General features: G+C 20.6%; 1 protein-coding gene across 1 annotated transcript; it reads left to right on the plus strand.

Annotated features, from left to right (window-relative positions):
* The first annotated feature begins 507 nt into the window (after nucleotides 1–507).
* On the plus strand, nucleotides 508–21194 carry LOC122500479 (ionotropic receptor 93a). The gene is made up of 14 exons (XM_043609421.1): nucleotides 508–598; nucleotides 2788–2946; nucleotides 3617–3712; nucleotides 7064–7213; nucleotides 7477–7700; nucleotides 10279–10440; nucleotides 10837–11004; nucleotides 11518–11754; nucleotides 12237–12422; nucleotides 12595–12840; nucleotides 15040–15199; nucleotides 18277–18760; nucleotides 19830–19990; nucleotides 21057–21194. Exons 1-14 carry the CDS (start codon nucleotides 508–510, stop codon nucleotides 21152–21154), a joined length of 2622 nt encoding a protein of 873 aa, XP_043465356.1. The 3' UTR covers nucleotides 21155–21194.
* The last annotated feature ends 178 nt before the right edge of the window (nucleotides 21195–21372 follow it).

Below are 21372 nucleotides of genomic sequence, written 5' to 3' on the forward strand. Positions count from 1 at the left end.
GAAATAAAGAATTGGTAATAAGAGACTAGGTAATTTAAAATTAAAGTTAAATGAAATGTAAACATTTTTTTTCAATTATTGTATTTTAAATAAATACTGTTTAAATATCTTTGTTTTAGTATAATATATAATTATATTTAAAAAAATCGATTTTCTTTAAAAAAGTGATTTAGAATTTATGATCTCAAATAAATAGGTTAATTTTTTTTTATTATTTGCAAAATAAAAGAAGAAATAATTTATTTTTAATTTCAAGAGATGTGAGAAATGTGATGGAGTTTCGATCCGCTTATAATAAATTTATTTAATGACCTTTTCAATTCCAGGTATTTTACTGGATTGCTAGTTTATTTGAAATAGATTTAGATTCAAGTAAGAGAAAAAAAATTACTTTTATCGTAAAATATAATGAAATCATTAATTGATGTCAAGGTTTTCATTTAGTATTGTATGATAGAATTTTTTTCGCAGTAAATCAAATTCTTTCGTTCGCATAACTCACTGAAAATGATAACTCTATTATTTTTATTGTTTGTTGTTAAAATTGTTTATAGTTACAATGATTATCCATCGCTTATAACTTCAAATGCAACAATGGGTTAGTTTTTAAATATTATATTAAATTTATTATCTTAAAAAAATATTATAGTTTAATATTTATTGTTATGAATTTATTTTAATAATTATTATAGATACTACATATTAGATTTGAAATAAAATCTATTTTTATAGCCTAAATAGAATTTTAAAGCTAAATTAATTAATTAAAACTCGATTTTTAATTAATGAATAATTATACCAATTTATATTTTTTAAAGTCATTATGGAATTTTTGAAAACAATTTTATAATTTTAGCTCCTGATTTTTTAATTTTTAAACTTGATTTTTTAATTATTATTATAGATATTATATATAATTTAAAAAATTGACTTAATTAAGCACCTATACCAAATTAATTATTATTGTTTATATTTACAAAAATTTTAATACAATATTCTTCATAAGAATTCAATTACTTTTAAAAAATAGTAAAATTTTTTGTAAAAATTCAATTATTTTCTAAAATTTTAATAAATCCTTCGAAACATTTCAATTATTCTTTAAAATAGTAAAATCTTTGCAAAAATACATTGATTTTCAATAAAATTTCTCGAAAAAATTTAATTTTTCTCTTCATTCGATATAAAATTTCACGAAATAATTAATAAATTATTTTCTAAAAATTTAATAAATCCTTGGAAATTCAATTATTTTTAATTATTATTCAATTATTCAATTATCTTCAAAACAATTTTGATTAAATTACTTGGAAGAAATCAATTTTAAAAAAATTTTCAATATATTTCGAATAAATTCAATTATTTTCTAAAATCTTAATAAATCCTTCGAAACAATTCAATTATTTTTATAATTATAGTAAAATTCTTTGCAATAATTCAATTATTTTCATAAATAGTAAAATTTTTTGCAGGAATTCAAATATTTTTAAATATTTCCATAAAATTCAATTATTTCCTAAAATTAATAAATTCTTCGAAACAATTCAACTACATTTTTATAAATACTAATATTCTTTTAGGAATTAAATTATTTTTAATGCAATTTAAATAAAATTACACGAAAGAATTTAAATCTTTTCAAAAATTTCCATGAAATACAATTATTATTTCAACAAGAATTTAAAATTCTCTAAAAATAATCTAATTATTCTTAAAATATTTTTAAAAATTCCATATGAAAATTAAATTACTTTCAATGCCAATTTTTAAATGTATTTGTCAAAAACATTGAAAGAAATCAATTATATTTTCAAAAAATAATAAAATTCTTCTAATGAATTCAATTATTTTGAATATACTTAGTTTTAATAAAATTCTTTACAGAAATTCAATTATTTTTGAAACAACTTTTAATTGAATTTCTTGAAAGAATTTAATTATTTTCAAATATTTACATAACATTCATTTATTTCCTAAAATTTTAATAAATTCTTTGGAACAATTAAATTATTTTTAAAAAATATAGTAAAATTCTTCGCAAGAATTAAATTATTTTTACGAATAATATAATTCTTCTCAGAAATTCAATTATTTTCAAAATAATTTTAATAAAATTCTTCTTTATAAAATTCAAATGCTTTCAAAATTTTCAATTAAAATTATTAAAAAAAAAACCTAAAAATTTGACAAAATTAAAAGAAATTCTTCAAAAGAATTTAATTAGGATTTTAAAAAATTTTAACAAAAAAAAATCTATAAAATAATATAGTAGATTATAATTTTCAAAGGTTCCAAAATTAATTTTTTTTTTGTAATATGCGTAGTTAGTAATTCCAGAATATAAATTTTTTAAAAAATTTTGAATTTTCCAAGAATGTTTCCCCATTTTTTCATAGTTTTAATTTATTTTCAATATTTTTAATTACCAAAGTCATTTTGAATTTCTGAATACGATTTTATAATTTTTCTCACCGATTTTTGAATGTTTAAACAAGCTTTTTAATTGTAGGACATTTATCAATTTTTAAAATACAAAAATCATTTTTCTTTTTTTTTGTAATATGTGAATTAGTTCCAGAACGTCATTTGGAATTTTTTGAACTGATTCTATAATTTTTGAAAACGATTTTATAATTTTTTGCCTGCAATATTTTAATTTTTGAACTCGCTTTTTAATTATTAAACAGTTGCTCTTAAAAATTTTGCTTTTTAATTTCTTAAATAGAATTTTCCATTTGTTTAAAATATTTTTTTTCAGTCCTCATTAATTTTTTCTTTTATTTTAAGCTGTTGTTATAGAAAAAAGTTTTCTAAAAGATGACGGTCATCATCAAAACGTTTCGACAAAAATTGCCGATACAATAAATGGTGTTATAAATAAATGGATGAAAGTTGGTGGAATTGATGTAAAAGTTTATTCATTATCAAGATTTACTCTTGGACGAGGTAATCTATTAATTATTGAAAGGAGTAATTTCTTTTTTTTTATTTATTTTTATGTTAATTTAATTTACTACCTATATGAAAGTATTTTATTTTAATAATTATTATTTTATTCTGATGTGGATTTATTTTTGAATCATTTTATATTTTAAATAAAATTAAATAAAATTATTTAAATTTTCCCAGAATTTTTCTCGAAACAATTGTCAAATTAAATTAAATTATTTAAATTTTTACATTATTTTATTTCTGAATTATTTTTCTTTCTTGTAATAAACAATTTTGTTGTTTTTCTGAAAAAATTTTGCTTTATTTTTGAATTATTTCCTATTTTAATATAATAACAATTTTCTGTTTTTTTAAAATAAGTTTTATTTTGGAATTCTTTTCCTTTTTAATAATAACAATTTGCTGTTTTTTTTAAATTTTCTTTTTATTTTTGGATTATTTATATTTTTAATAATAACAATTTACTGTTTTTTTTTTGCAAAAAATTTTCTTTTTTTAAAATTATTTTCTATTTTAATAATAAAAATTTGTTGGTTTTTTTTTTTTGAGGTTTACTACGAATTTTTTTGTTTAGTAAATAAGATATGTCAACAAAATTATTTTTCTTGATAATATTGCCAATTTTTTTTAAATTTAGTAAATTCTTATATTTCTTGTTTTTTAGATTTCACGATATTATTGTCAATCGCCTCTTGTCAATGGACGTGGGTATTATTTAAGCAAGCAAAAAAAGATGGACTTGTACATATTGCCATTACAGGTGAAATATTATTTTTAATATTAATTTTGAAAAATTTAATTCATTAATTTAAATTTAAGTAAATTAATTTTATTTAAAAAATATTTTTTTATTTTTTTTTTAATTTAATTTATTTTATTTTTTAAAAATATTTTTAAAAGTCAACACACAAAATAAATAATTCAAAGAAGAGAGAGACAAGAAATAAATAATACAGAGAAATATAATTTTTTTTTATTATTAATTTTTTTCTTTGTCTTATAATTATTTTTCCAAGCAGGTGTATAAAAGATATAATATTATTGTCTTCGCGATTGGTTATATAGAAATGGTGAGGGCGTAAAATGCGCACAAGGCATTGCAAATATAAATTTTGCTGGACTTCATTTGACATTAAAATTAATGAGCAATGTTGTATAAGTGTCACGTTTCTTGTGTCCCTAAAGTATTTGCGAAATACTGAGGTGATTCTCGAGTTTCCCTTGTTTCCTCAAATACGTTGGCAGAAAACGCAAATAGTGTTTGCTAGTATATCTTTATTTCCCTCTAGAGAAAACTAAATACTCTTAGCTGAAATATGATCTTAATCTTGGGAAAATTCAAAATTAGCCATTCCACTGGATAAACTGTTTCGTTTCGATTAAGTAATAAATAAAGTAAATTTACTTTTACAAAAAATTGAAATTTTAAACTCAGAGGGAAATAATAGTTTACAAATTTTCTTTGTAAATTCCTTCGCAAAATAATTCAATTATTTTTAAAAATAATAAAATTTTTTCAATTATTTATTTATTTTCATAAAAAATAATTAAAAATTATGTAGAAAATAATCTTTAATTATTATAAAACATGACCAAGTAATAAAATCATTATTTTATATTATAAGAATATTATTCTTCTTCAAAATTATTTTCATTATTTCAATTCAATTATTATTTTCAATAATATTGAACTAAAATTCTTCTTTAAATCGCGATTATTTTTAATAATTTTCGAAAAAGTTCTTTGGCAATTTTCAAATCCATTTGTTTACAATATTCAATTTCACGAAATTTCAATTATTCCTAAATTCTTTAATTAAATGCATATTAGAAAATAAAAACTTCAAATAATATAAAAGAAAATTCAATTAAACTTTTTCAAAAAAATTAATTTCAAAATTCAATTATTTCTAAAAATTCACGCTATCTTGCTTTTAATATTCAATTATAATCTAAAATTCTAACTGAAATTCATTTTTATGAAATGAAAATCAATTTTTTTAGAAAATTCTACAAGAATTTAATTATTCAAATGCAAACGTAAATAATTTATTGAATAATTGAATGTTTCTCAAAATTCAATTCTCATAAAGAATTTTAATAACAAATTTTTAAATAATTGAATTCTTTTGTCGAATTTTATTACAACTTGCATTGAACATACTTACTTTTTGCAAGAAAATTCTATTATAATTGTATGAAAAATAATTGAAACGCTGCGATGAGTTTTATTATTAGTAAAAATAATTGAATTCTTAAGAAGAATTTTATTACTTTTGAAAATAATTGAATTTCTGCAATAATTTGTAACTTCTCTAAAATTAAATTTTTTTCTAGTGTTTTTAACTAAAATTCTTCAATAAATCCATTATTTTTAATAATTTTTAAAAAATTTCTTTGAGAATTTTCAAATTCATTCGTTTACAATTCAATTTTACAAAATTTCAATTATTCGGCAATTCTGCAATTAAATATATATTTGAAAATAAAAACTTGAAATAATTTCAATAAAAATCCTATTAAACTTTTAAAAAGAATTAATATTCTACAGAATTGTTGGTCAAAAATATTAAAAATTAAGAATTTCAATAATTTTAATTTAAAACTTTTTCAAAATTTAATTATTTCTAAAAAATCTACGTTATAATGCTTTTAATATTTAATTATAATCTAAAATTTAAACTGAAATTCAATTTTAAAACCATTTTTATTAGTAAGTTCTACGAGAATTCAATTATTTAAATACAAAAATAAATAATTTATTAATTTCATGTTTTTTGAAATTAAATTTTAATAAAAATGTTAGCAACAAAGTTTTTAAATCATTAAATTCTTTGGACGACGAATTTTAATAAAATTTTTAACAATAATTACATTTTTTGAGGAATTCGATTAAAATTGCATTAAAAATAATTGAAATTATGCAATGAGTTTTATTATTTATGAAAATAATTGAATGCCTAAGAAGAATTTTATTATTTATAAAAAAATAATTGAATCCCTGTAAAAAAGTTTTTATTTATGAAAATAATTTAATTATTGCGAAGAAATTTATAAAAAAATTTTGTAAATAATTGAATTCCTGTAAAAAATTTTATTATTTATAAAAATAATTGAATGTTTGCGTAGAATTTTATTCAAATTTTTTTTTAATAATGGAAATTTTTTGTAAAATTCTATTGAAGTAGTAGATATTGAAAATCATTGAGTTTTAGAAAGCTTTTGAAAATAATTGAAATTTTGAAAAGAATTTGATTAAAATTTTGTAAAATAATTGAATATCAGAGAAGAATTTTATTATTTATAAAGAGAATTGAAATTTAGATGAGATTTTTTTAAAATATTTGAACACAATTGAATTTAGTAAATATGTTACTAAGTTTGTTAGTAAGTTAGTAACTAAGTTAGTAACTAACTTACTAATTTACTATTCTCCCTGGAGAAGCTTAATTCGTTGATTTTTGACAAATCGTTGACTTTGGTGTTTTATTTAAAGTAAAATTTCATTCATAGTTAAAAATAACAGCAAAATAGATTATTTTAATCCTTTCTGGTGTTAATTTAATCCTAGAGGGATTAAACTGTTGCAGATTATTTTAATCCATTCTGGTGTTATTTTAACACTTCACGTTTTACTGTGTAACTTTTTAACAATTAACAATTTTCTATTTTTTATAAATAAACAAGAGAAAAATTTGCATAAAAAAAAAAACGAAAAAAAAATTCGAAAAAAACTTATCCTTATTAATTATTATTATTTATTATTATTATTATTATTATTATATTATTATTATAATTATTTATTATTATACTTATTTATTTTCATAAATAATAAAACTCATTGCATAATTTCAATTATTTTTAATGCAATTTTAATCGAATTCCTCAAAAAAAACGAAATTTGTTATAGAAAAAAGCATACAATGAATTTCTGAAAAAAGTTACACTCTTCGAAAAATTGTGAAAATTTTTTGATTAAAAAAAATTTTAAATTCAATTTATTTATCTTTAAATATGAAATATTTATAAATTTTATAATTTAATAGTTTTTCTAAGAATCGAGAACATGTATTTTCAATTCTCAGCTATGTTTAAAAAATTCCTTCAACAGGTTCCGATTGTCCACGATTGCCAGATCAGGAAGGTATTAGCATACCTCTCATAAATCCTGGACAGGAGTTACCTCAATTATTCTTGGACTTAAGAGTTTCCGGTGCCCTATCGTGGAACAAAATTAACATTCTTTATGACACTTCTTTTCGTAAGTATGAGGAAAAAAAAAGATTTTTCAAACTTATTCGAACAAAAATGTATAAATATTAAGTTAAGTATTATAGTTAAATAATTGCAAAATTGATTAATTACTAAAAACAGTAAGAAATTCATCGATTAATGAAAATAAATAGAAAATTAATCAATTTCAAATTTTCATCTTTTGAATTTTAAAAAAATCAATGAGATATTAAAAATTAAATTATTAATTATATTATTATTATTATAAAATGATTGATATTTGTTTTTAAGAAAGGGACACAATCAGTAAAGTATTAAAATCTTTGTCGATACAATTGCCCAACAAGAAAATAAAGCAAGCATCGAGATCTTTATTTGCAATAAAATATGATAAAGATGAGATTGCCCTGAGGAAACAAATTACTGAAACATTAAGTGATTTTGAATTTGAAAAATTGGGATATTGTTTTATGGCTATTGTTAAAGTTGATATGGTGATACCATTAATTGAAGTGGTGAGATCATTTTTTATCCACATAGTAATAAAAATAATATTGTAGTAATTTTTTCATTATTTTTCCTACTAGAAACAATTATTTTTATATGATAATTCTTTCTCATTACTTTTCCTAATAAAAATAATTATATGATACTTTTTTTATTAACATTCTTTTACAATGTTTTCTTTGATTATTTTTTTAGTTACAATTTATTATTTCTTTGATTATTATTTTAGTTACAATTTATTATTAGTTTCGTATTATTATTTTTCCTAGTACTAATAATTATACCGAGCTAGAAAACTTCTATAGAATTTAAATAGAAATATAGTTTCTATAGAATTTCGTAATCCGTAATTTGATTAAAAAAGGACGAAAAGAGTTCGTAAATTGTACGATATAATTTGGAGAATTTTAGAGAAATTACAAATGATTTTAGAAATTCAATTATTTTCAAAAGTAATAAAATTCTTCGCAAAAATTCAATTCTGTTCAAAAATTCTTTTAAATTCTTGTCAAAATTTCAATTATTTTTAAAAATAATATAATTCTTACCCGAAATTCAATTATTTTCACAAATTATAATAAAAATTCTTGTCAAAATTTCAATTATTTTCAAAAATTCTCCCTAATTCATTGATTTTCAATATCTATTATTTTCAAGAAAATTTTCTAAAAGAATTCAATTATTGAAAGAAAAAATTTATTAAATTCTACGCAAATATTTAACTATTTTCATAAAATAATAAAAATTTCACAGACATTCAATTAGTTACAAATTTCTTCGCAATATAATTCAATTATATTTCTAAATAATAAAATTTTTACAGGGATTCCATTATTTTTCTAAATAATAAAATTCTTTTTAGGAATTCAATTATTTTCATAAATAGTAAAACTCATCGCAGAATTTCAATTATTTTTAATAAAATTTTAATCGAATTCCTCGATAAATGTAATTATTAGGTATTAAACAATAACAATTTTATTAAAATTCGTCAAACGAATTCAATTACTTAAAAATTTGTTCATAAAATTTCTTTATGAGAATTGAATTTTAAGTCAAATATTCAATAAATTATTTTTTTGTATTTTTATAATTGAATTCTAGTAAAATTTTTTAATAAAAATTGATTTGAAAATGAATTTCAGTTAAAAACAAATGAATTTGAAAATTCTCAAGAAACTTTTTCAAAAATTATTAAAAATAATGGATTTATAGAAAAATTTTAGCTAACACAAAAAAAATTGAATTTTGGAGAAGTTACAAATTATTGCAGAAATTCAATTGTTTTCAAGAGTAATAAAATCCTTCGCAGAAATTTAATTATGTTAACAAAAAAATAAAATTCTTAGGAATTCAATTATTTTCATAAATAATAAAACTCAATGCAGAATTTTAATTATTTTTAATTTTCAATTTTAATACAATTTTAATCAAATTTCTCGGAAAATGTAATTATTCTTTTAAATTTTTTTAAAAATCATCGAAAGAATTTAATTATTTAAATATATGTTGATGAAATTCTTTACGAGAATTCAATTTTAAGAAACATTCAATTTTTTAATAAATTATTAATTTTTGTATTTAAATAATTGAATTCTATTAGAATTTTCTAATAGAAATTGATTTAAAAATGAATTTCAGTTAAAATTTTAGATAATAATTGAATATTAAAAGCATTATAGAATGAATTTTAGAAAATAATTGAATTTTGAAATTAATGTTTTTGAAAAAGTGTAATTTAATTTTTGTTATATTATTTGAAGTTTTTATTTTCTAATATATATATTTAATTGAAGAATTTACAAATAATTGAAATTTGTAATATTGAATATCGTAAATGATAATGAATGGACTTTAAAAATTGTTGAAGAATTTTTTCAAAAATTAATTCATTGAAGAAATTGAAAAATTGAAAAATCAAAATTTTGATTGAAAAATTTTAGTGAAAAATTCCTAAAAATAATAATTGAATTGAAATGATGAAAATAATTTTGAAGAAGTTCAATATTTTTATAATATAAAATAATGATTTTATTACTCGGTCATCTTTAATTAATATAAAATATGAAGTTATGAAAAAATTTAATTTATATTTTTAAGTAAAATGTTCTCTAATTTGATTTAGACTGGTTATATTTTTGTCGGTAATTGGTCCGTAATTTTTCATTTTTGTCTGTATTTTTAAATAATTTCACTAAAATTCATTAAAATTTGTCATAGCAATCAAATGTTAAATTTAATTACACAATAATATAAAGTTTTGAAAAATGTTATTTCACGAATTTAAATTTTTTTAAATTTAATTAACTAAAATTTAATAAAATTCATGTAGAAATTCTATAGAATCATTCTAGTGAAATTCTGTATAATATTTACTAGAATTCATAGATAATGATTCTAGTGAAATTCTATATTTATGGTAATTTTTTTACTTTTTTTCTCCTAATGAAAATAATTTTACGATAATTTTTTCATTACTTTTCCAAATAAAAATAATTATAGGATAATTTTTCCATATTGTTTTTTGTACTTTTGAAAGTTATGTGTGTTATATGAAAATAGATAAAAATAATATTTTCTTCACAGGCAAGGTCAATGAAAATGGTTCATCCTGGTAATCAGTGGCTCTTCATATTGAGCGATGTATCGAGACGTAAAACAAATATAACAGCTTTAGCGCAAAGATTAATTGAGGGCGAAAATGTCGCCTTTATTTATAATCATACGAAGTTTGATCCTTCTTGTGAAGTAATTTACTTCGATAATTTCAATATTTTATTATTCTAGATTTATATATTATTATTTTTGTTTGTTAAAATATATTTTTGTTTGTAAATACTATATTTGTATTATGAATTATAATCATTAATATTGTATTTATAAATTTTTTATTCATACATTTTTTATTCATACATTTTTTATTCATAAATTTCTTATTCATAAATATTGTATTCATAGATATTATATTTGTACATTATTCATATTACTTTTTTAATAATTTATTAATTTTTAATTAAATTTTAATTGACATGTTTAATTAAATTATTTCTTTTAAAATATTTTTTAAAATTATTTTGACTGTTTTGAATTTTAACTTTTTGTTTATTTAAAAATTCAGAAAAAAATTAACTTATAATATTTCAGTCAGGTTTATTTTGTCACCTGAAAGAATTGACAAAAGCCTTATCGTTTGCGCTGGAAATCTCCTATAAAAGTGAATTAGATTTATTCTCAAGAGTAACTGACGAGGAATTTGAAGTTCTCAGATTAACGAAGGAAGAAAGAGTACAGGAAATTATTGAAAACATAAATGTTGGTAATTAATATCTAATCAATATAAATACAATAATTAAATTTGTAAAATATTGCAATAAAAATTAAAAATAAATATTTTTTTTATTTCTTTTTTGTATCATTATTTATACTATTAAAAAATTTTAAATAATGGACATAAATTAGGAAAATAGAAATAGAAATAAAAAGTTAAAATATTGCAATAAAAATTAAAAATAAATATTTTTTTTATTTCTTTTTTGTATCTTTATTTATACTATTAAAAAATTTTAAATAATGGACATAAATTAGGAAAATAGAAATAGAAATAAAAAGTTGTTAGAATTAATATGAAAAAATAATTAAATAAATTATAATTTTAATAGAAATTGATTGGAATTAAATATTAATTTAAATTTGATACAGTCGAACCTGGATATAAGTGGGAAACCTCTAATTATTGAGTTTCGACTGTAAATAAAATTATCTTTCTTTTTTTTCTTGTTTACAATTGTCAGTAATTTAATATTTTTTTTTGATTGCTTGCGACAGAAAGCCCTGAATGCAGAGAGATCGACATCCGATGGTAATTGCGGTAAATGCTTGACTTGGAGTATTGGATCCGCGATAACTTGGGGAAATTCGTTTGATTCCACTCTGGCAGGAAGGGGACAATTAATTCCCTCCGGGTCGTGGTCTCCAGGTCCGGGATCTAATTTATCAGATTCTGTATTCCCACATATTGATTATGGCTTTCGAGGTAAAACCCTGCCAATCATCACCTATCATGTGAGTTTATTTTATATACGTATTGCATACAATTTTTCTATTCAAATTTATTTCACCGCATTTTGTATACCTTGAATTTTTTTTTTTTTTTTTTTTGAATTATTTAATATTCCTGCCAATTAGCACATTCGTATTTTTATATATATTACATAATTATTTGCTATTCAAATTTTCTTCATTGTATGTTGGATTTTTATTTAAAAATAATTGGGTCATACTGTTATTATATTTTTAAATAAAAGTTGTTGAAGCTTTTTAAAAAAAAAAATTCATACTTTCAGAAATAATTCTGTATGATATGTATCACTATGTTCAATTTTTTTTTGTTAATATAACTACCTTGCGTAATTCATTGATAAAAATCTTAAAATTTGGTTATTTCAAAGACCATATATAATGATAAAAAATAAATTAAAAAAAAAAAAATAAATAAATTCAATAAGTAGGTAAATTTAAAAAAATAAATTTGAAAATTATTTTAGAATCCACCGTGGCAGATTGTTCAATATTCAAAAAATGGTGTACCAAATTATGAGGGTTTAACTTTCGACATTATCGATGAATTGAGTAAAAAATTAAATTTTTCATATCAAGTGATATTGGCGACAAATAATACGGGTGTCTCAAAAGCAGTCGACAATGCACCACGCTCATTGGTTTCAAAAAGGGTAACTTTTTCTTAAATTGAAACAATATACTATATAAGAAATCAATTAATTAAAAAATCTAAAAATTAAAAAAACCTGAAATTTTTTTTTTAAATGCATACAAACTAATTATGAATTTTCTAATTTTCTAAATTTTTTTCTTTTCTTGTTTTCTTTTTAAAATATATTACAGTTGTCAGATAATTTAAGTTACGAGGGAAGTGGAATGTCAGTGGGTCAGAAATTACCGGAAAGTGTTTTGGAAATGACGAGAAACAATAAAGTATTCTTTGCTGCTTGCATATACACTGTCTATGAAAATAAGAAGAAAATTATTAATTATACAATACCAATTTCAGTACAAACTTATACATTGTTGGCACCAAAGCCAAAAATACTGTCTCGAGCATTGTTGTTCATTGCTCCATTTACAGGAGAAGTATATTTCAGTTTTTTTAAATTTAAATACATGCACAAATTTCCATTTCATAAAATTTAGTTGATTTTTTATTAGAAATTATATCTATATTCATTAAAAATTAGTCGACAATTTTTTTTATCGAAATTATTTAATAGATAAATTATTAATGTTAATAATAATAATTAATAGTAATTTATTTATTAAATAATGTTAATAATAAATAATTATAATAATAATAATAATATTATTAGTTAATTAATTGTTAAGTAAATTTTTTACACCAATTAAATATTAATTAATATAATTCCAGTCTTCAGGAATTTTTCTTCACCTTCGGATCAGTAGCAAAAGCCATTTAAAGTCAGACAAAAGTTTTTCAAATTATTTTCTTGAATGTGTTATCAGTATTAATAATAAACAATCGTTAACTAACAATAAGATTGTCTGTCAAATTTCTATTAGTAGTATAGATAAATGTTAGTCAGACTCATAATTTTTGAAATTTATTATCAGTAGTAAAAGTCATTTAAAGTCAGGCACAAATTTATCAACTTGTCTCTTATTCGTATATAAGTAGTAAACGACAGTATTAGTCAGACAAATTAATACATTAATTTTAAAATTAGAAATGAACTATTAGTGGAAGTAAATTCACTTTTTAGTAGTAACTTTCTGTTAAAATTTCTTTACTATATCGTAAATTGAAGTAGTTTTTTTTTGCAAATCTACGAAAAGTCATGTCTGACTCTAAATGACTTTTATCACTGAGAAAAAATTACGTACATTTTATGTCTGATTCTAAATTATTTTTACTACTGAAGAAAATAAGTCCAATTTTTGGTCTGACTCTTAATTACCTTTACTACTGAGAAACAATTTACGTAAAAAATATTGTCAGACTTTAAATGTCTTTTACTACTGAGAAAAAATTACGTACATATCTTTGTCTGTCTCTAAATGACTTTTACTACTGAGAAAAATATAAACAATTTTTTGTCTGACTCTAAATTTCCTTAACTACTTAAAAATACGTAAAAAAAAATTTTTTGACTCTAAATGACTTTTACTACTACTAATTGAAAAAAAAATTATAGAATTGGTAGAAAAGTTGTCCGAATATTAGTATCGTTTGCTGTTGATCATAAAAAAAAGTAAAAAGATCTTTGTCTGGCTTTAAATGTTTTTTCAACTAATGGCTTTTACTATTGAGAAATAATTTGCTTAAAAAATTTTTTGTCCGACTTTAAATGACTTTTACTACTGAGAAAAAATTACGTACATTTTATGTCTGATTCTAAATTAGTTTTACTACTGAAAACAAATAAGTTCAATTTTTGGTTTGACTTTGAATTACCTTTACTACTGAGAAACAATTTACGTAAAAAATATTGACTGACTCTAAATGTCTTTTACTACTGAGAAAAAATTATGCACATTTTTTGTCTGGATCTAAATGACTTTTGCTACTGAGAAATATAATTTACATTTTTTGTCAATTCTCTGTCATTTACAGTTTTTTGTCTGACTCTAAATTTCCTTGACTACTTAAAAGAAATACGTTATAAAAATTGTCTGATTCTAATTGACTTTTTACTACTTCTAATTGAAAAAAAAAACTATCGAATTAGTAGAAAAGTTGTCCGAATATTATTATCGTTTGCTGATGATTATAAAAAAAGGAGAAAGACATGTGTCTGACTTTAAATGTTTTTTTCAAACCAATAGCTTTTACTACTGAGAAAAAATCACGTTTATTTTTTTTGGATTCTAGATGACTTTTACTACTGAGAAAAAATATCAATAATTTTTTGTCTGACTCTAAATTACCTTTACTACTAAAAAAAAACATATACGTAAAAAATTTTTGTCTGATTCTAAATGACTTTTATTATACAGAGAGAAAAAAATTTACGTATTTTTTTTTGTCTGACCCAAAATTACCTTTACTATACTAAGAAAAATTTACGTTAAATCTTGTCTGACTCTAAATGACTGTTACTACTGACACAACTAATTGGAAAAAATTACAGAATTAATATAGAAAACTTGTCCAAATATTATTAGCGTTTGCCGCTGGTTATGAAAACAAGTAGAAAATCCCTTTGTCTGACTTTAAATGTCTGTTACTACTGATTTATTATTTTCATCACAATTTTTGTTTTCTTTTATTATCTATTTTACATTTATATTAATTATTCAATTTCTTTTTCATTAAAGACCTGGGCCGTTTTGAGTTCAACAATAATAATAATGGGACTAATTTTATACCTGATGAATAAATTGAGTCCAAAACCGGCGATTAGCGCACAAAAGGTTGTTGGTCTTAACACTCCATATCAATGTGTGTGGTACGTCTATGGAGCTCTTCTTCAACAAGGTGTGTTATCATCTCGTTCTTGGAAGCGTAACGTTTAATAATATAATGATAATAAATAATATATATATTCAACGCAACTCATCAGCCTTGTCTCTCTTCATATTCTGTACACTAAATATTATAGTTAATACCTGAGGCATGTCAAAGAAGGATGTACCTAAGTAAATTATCATCTATTTTTACATTCACTTTAAGCAACATTTCTTCCATTAGCATTGTATAATCATATACAATTATCAATGGTACATTGATATTGTTTAAAAAAAAAAATTTGATTAAAAATATTTTTTATTTAGAATTTTATATAGGGTCAGTTGAGGTAAATAGGAACAGATTTGCTAAGTTTTACCAATAACATAAGTTTTTCTTTTAAATCCGAATACTTTTGGTTTTTTTTGTGTGTTGAGTTATTATTTCACTTCCGTGGAACAATTTTATGGAGTAGTAAAAAATATGGGAATCATTAAATCGTAATAATCAACTGTTTGTATTTACCCCTAAATTTTTCAACTTTGCTAAAATTTAGGGGTAAATAGGAACAGTTGATTATTTCTTACAAAATTTAAGAAAAAATCAATTTCAAGTATGGAAATGTTAAAAGATACAAAGAATTACATAAAAATGATGTTAGTCATAAAATAATTCAGACTAATAAATAATAATGCATTACGTAAGTTTAACCCTTTAACGCCCAGCGTTTTCGATCAAAACCACTTTTGACTTTAAACCTTCACAACTTTGACAAAAATAAAAATATTTTTGATTTCTAAACACCCAACACCCACAAATTTATTCTACTTTGTGAAAAAAATTTATAGTACAATAAAGAATTCACAATTTTTTAATTCAAACAATAATAAAAAAGAATGTTTATGGCAAGATTTACAACAAAATTACAAAATCGAAAATTAAATAAGGCTTAGCTAATGAAAATGACTACTTGAGGGTTTTTGAGGTCGCTGATTACGAATCCGATGTCAGTTTTTCAAAATAAAAATGGCCGTCAAAAAAAGAAGAAAATTGCGCTTTTTTTTAAAAAAGTCGAGTTTTAAAGCCAAAAGATGAAACACATTTCACAAATAAAGGTTTTTTTCTTTATTTTTTTCTTCTTTTCTCTCTTATTCTCATATATAATGCTGAAAATAGTGTTGTAGTTTGAAAGAAACAATTTTCTCTCTTTCCATTATAAGAAATATTATTGAAATTTCTGCTGTTCCTATTTACCCCGAATTTCCAGTTTTTAGGGGTAAATAGAAACAGTCTCATATTTTTAATTAAAGTTTGCAAAATTAAAAAATCAAAGCTGATTTTTGTTGTAGTATTAATAAGAAATAAATATAAATTTTAATATGAATTTTTAGTTAATTTTTTTCCAAAAGCGAGTCAAGAAAGTGAAAGGGTGTCTTCTTTGATTTTCAATTTTTTGTGCAATAGGAAATATTTTTGTATATATACTGCTGCTAATTGACAAACGGAAAATAGGAAAATACTTAGAACTTGTTGGGGGTAATATAAGCTTCAAGATGTAAGGCCGTATTTATTTTAAAAATTTTTTATTTAACTGAAATAACTACTGTTCCGATTTACCCCTTGTTTCTATTTACCCCAACTGACCCTAGAATATTTTTTGTATAAAAAAATTAGTCGATTAAGAAATAAATAGGAAAATTTAAAGTATAATAGAAGGGGTGGGGTGAGGGAGGAATTAATAAATTTATTGATTAATTGAATTTCGTCAAAATAAGAAAAAATTTTTTCTTATTTCGAAATATTTCAATTTATTTTTCTAATATTTGCTTTCTATGTATTTTTTATTTTTAATTTTTTATTAATATATTTTTTTAGTTTTTTTTTTAGTTTTTGCTTTTTGGTTACACAGATTTTCTAAGGATATCAAATTGAGACTAAAAACGAATCAAAACGTTGCTTCGCAACATTTTTGATTCATTTTTATTCTCAATTCGATATCCTTAGAAAAAGTGTGAATTTTTTTTGTGTAGTTATTATTTTCTATTCTTTTAGTTATTTTTTGTTTTTACTTTTTAGAGCTTTTTACTTATTTTATTTTAGTTGTTAAGTTTTAGTTTTTTTATTGTAGTTTTTAATTTTTAATTTTTAGTTGTTTTTAATTTTTGTTCCTAGTGTTTTTTCAGTTATTCTGTTTAATTTTTAGTTTCTGTTTTTTAGTTTTATTAGCATCAGATAATTTTGTTGAAATTTAAATAAAAATAATTTTCAAAATATTTCAATTTAATTGAATATCTAATGAAATTAGTTGCATATTTGATAATATACAATAAATTGAAAAAGTTTTAAGTAATAGAAATTTTGTCAAATTAAATTGAAAATAATTTAATTTTAAATTGCATTTTAAGTGAATTTTTTTAAATTTTTGAATAATTCAATTCTTACAGAAGTTAATGAAATTTATTAAAGATTTTAGAAATAATTGAATACTGAGAGAGTAATTGTTGTAGAAACTTTCTTAAATAATAAAATTGCAAAAGATTTTAATTTGAAATTTTTGAAGACTTCAATTTTGAATAATAATATCTTTAGTAATTTTTTAAAATTTCTGAATAAGATATTCAATTGAAAATAATCTTTTTAATAATTAAATTCGCAAAAATAATGAAAAATAAATGATTTAGTAAATAATTTTAGTAAAAAAATTTAGAAAATAATCGAATTTTCGAGTAGTTATAAGTAGTAGTTGTTTTTATTATTAATTAAAATATTAACTTTCCTTAAAAAAAATTATATCAACATTTTTTTAAATAATTGAATTTTTTAAACGAATTTTAATAAAATTTTTAAACATTATAATTGAATTTGGCTAGAATTTTACAGAGATTACTAAAAATAATAATTAAATTTCTAAATTTTTATTTTTTACTTTAAAAAATAAATTTTAAATTTTAAATTAAATTAACATTTTTTTTTATTTTATTATACAATTATTTGAATTATTGTTAAGATTTTTATTGAAATTTTTGAAAATAATTTAAAATTTTTTGAGGAATGTAATTGAAATTTTATTGAAGATGAATTAAAAATGAAAAGAAAACAAAAAACAGGTGGAATGCATTTGCCACAAGAGGACAGCTCTCGTCTAATTGTTGGAACTTGGTGGTTGGGTGTAATGGTTCTTGTGGCCACTTATTCCGGAAGTTTAGTGGCATTTCTCACATTTCCAAGAATGGACAACACTGTTACGACAATTGACGATCTTCTCGAGAGAAACGCAGAATTCACCTGGGGCTTTCCGAATGGTAGCTTTCTCGAGGATTACCTTGAAAATACTGAGGAATCAAAATATCTGGAACTACTTTCAAAAGCTGAGCGACACATTTCAACGAGTGATATGAATATTGTCAGTCGTGTTCAAGATGGAACTCATGTTTTAATTGATTGGAAATCATCATTGAAATATCTCATGAGAAAAGATCTCACTGAAACGGGACGTTGTCATTTTTCCCTTAGTAGTGAGGATTTTATCAGTGAACCAATTGCCATGATGATTAGCAAGGACAGTCCTTATTTGACAATGATTAACAGAGAGTAAGGATTGAATTTTTTTTTTGTTGAAAATTTTCTTTTTTTTTTTGTAAATTTTTTCAGTTATATAATTATTTTTCTGATTTGTAATTTATTGCTCTATTCTTTTTTGAGTTTTTTTCGAGTTTTCATTTTTACTTTTTTAATGTTCTTTTTTTAAAAATTATTAACTTGTTCATTTTACACTAGAATTCCAATTTATTGGAATTTTTAAGGAATATCCACTAAATCGGGATTCGAGTGTAGCTTCAATAATATTTTTTAAAAACATTTTTTACTCTATGTATTTATATTTTTATATAAAATATATTTAAAAGTGTTAAATTGCTTATTTTACACTATAATTCCGAGTGAATAGAAATTTTTTTTCGTAATGTCTACGGAATTTTTTTTTAAATTAGAATTTAATTATTTTCATGCTTCGTAATTTCTTTCATCCTTTGTTTTTTGAGTTTTTTTTCGAATTTTTATTTTATTTTTCGATTTAGTTTTTTAACTTTTAATTTCTTTTATTAAATGGTAACTTTTAATTTCTTTTATTAAATGGTTCATTTTACACTACAATTCCGATTTATTGAAATTTTTTTAGGAATATACACAAAATCGGGATTCCAGTGTAGTTTAATTAAATAAGCAATTTAGCACTTTTAAATATGTTTTATATGAAAATATATAAAGTAAGAAATGTAAAAAATATTAAAAAGTACACTGGAATCTCGATTTAGTGGATATTCCTAAAAAATTCCAATAAATCGGAATTCTAGTGTAAAATGAACAAAAAAAAATATTAAGATTTTATTATTATGCTTCATAATTTTTTCCATCTTTTGTTTCTAGTTTTTTTTGTATTTTTAGTTTATTTTTAGATTTACTTTTTTAACCTTCAATTTTTTTTTATAAATGTTAAATTGCTAATTTTACACTAAAGTTCCGATTGTCCACTAAATCGGGGTTCCAGGGTAGTTATCAATCATATTTTTTTTTACCTAATGTTTTTTTTTACCTTCTTTACTTTATAATTTATATATTTATTTATCACTTTTTTTTAAATATAATTTTTTATTGCTTTCAGATTGAAACGAATGCATGAAACGGGATTAATCGACAAATGGATTCTCGAAAGGATGCCATTAAAAGATGAGTGCTGGGAGAGCGGTGCAAATAATCAAGAAGCTGATAATCATAAAGTTAATATGGGCGATATGCAGGGAATATTTTTCGTCCTTGCCATTGGTAAGAAAATTAATTACTCGAATAATAAATAATAATTAATCTAATTAATTCTTAAAATTAAATTAAAGATTAAATAAATTAAATTGAAAATAAACTAAAAATTAGGTAAATAAAATGAACTTAATAATTTCAATTTGAAATTAATAGTAAATTTAATGAAAATTAAATTAATTAAGGAAATAAATAAGATAAATAATTAAATAATTAAATAATTAAACAATTAAATAATTAAATAAGATGAATAATTAATTGAGTGAAATCGGTATTAAATAAATTTTTAAATCTCTCTTAGAATTTACCGAATTTAGATTTTTAGTTCAAAAATTTAGTCTTAAATTTATATTCAAAATATTTGGAAATTATGCAATTTGAAGAAAAATCATATTTCAGTTGATATTATACATATTTTTTTTACGATAAAACTGACTGAAAGGAAATGAACAGTAAATATTTCAATCTTGTCCATAAATCTTTTGTCTTAAAGTGCAATAATTAGTTTCTTTTTTCTTTAATATTCTAAGAAGTGTATTATTTCAAATGTCAGTGAATTATTTCGATATAATTACACCTTGTTCATTTAACGCACTGCACATACTGTTTACCTACATTCTTTAAAAAAAATCCCTGAAACTGATTTTTTAATTTCAAGTCACTGTTGTAAAAGAATTGTATTACGCAAAATTAACTATATAATTTTAGAAAAAAAAATTTTTTCTACATTTACAATTACTTTTTCTACTTTGCCTCTACTTTGTAAATTATCATCCTAATAATTTTTATTAATTTATATGATAAATAAATTATAAAAAATTAAAATAAATTAATTAATATAATAAATGATAAATCCTAAAAACATTTTATGATTATTATTATTATTATTATTATTATTATTATTATTATTATTATTATTATTATTACTATTTTTATTGTTATTAGTAATGTTAATAAATAAATCTCTGTACGGTTTTATCCCCGTTTGTTTATTGAATAAATAAATTAATTAATAATGAAGTATTAAATAGATGCAAATTTTCAATAATTATATTTTTAATTGAATTTCTTTTAGGATTTATAATGGCAGCAATATTAATTAGCTGTGAATTTGGTTGGCATAAAAAAGAAGAGGCACATGAACGTAAACTGATTCGTCCTTTCGTTACTTAATGCTTTGTAACTAATTATTACAATTAACAATTTATTGGAGTAATAATAATTTCCTTAATATTAAATTAATAAGATAACTACTATTTAACGTTAAAAATTAATTAATTAATTAATTAAGAAAACAATTTAATAAAAATTAACTATTTGTTTCATATAAATGTTAAATTAATTAAATAATTATTATTATTACATTAAATAAGTATTAAAATTTTAAATGA

This window comes from Leptopilina heterotoma, unplaced genomic scaffold, assembly GCF_015476425.1.
Source record: "Leptopilina heterotoma isolate Lh14 unplaced genomic scaffold, ASM1547642v1 Lhet_187, whole genome shotgun sequence".
Classification (NCBI taxonomy): Eukaryota; Metazoa; Arthropoda; class Insecta; order Hymenoptera; family Figitidae; genus Leptopilina; species Leptopilina heterotoma.

Coding starts and splice junctions, on each gene's coding strand:
- LOC122500479 (XM_043609421.1), top strand. CDS start 508: ATGATAACTCTATTATTTTTATTGTTTGTTGTTAAAATTGTTTATAGT. Junction 2,947..3,616: donor AAGATTTACTCTTGGACGAG/GTAATCTATTAA, acceptor CTTGTTTTTTAG/ATTTCACGATATTATTGTCA. Junction 12,423..12,594: donor GCTCATTGGTTTCAAAAAGG/GTAACTTTTTCT, acceptor AATATATTACAG/TTGTCAGATAATTTAAGTTA.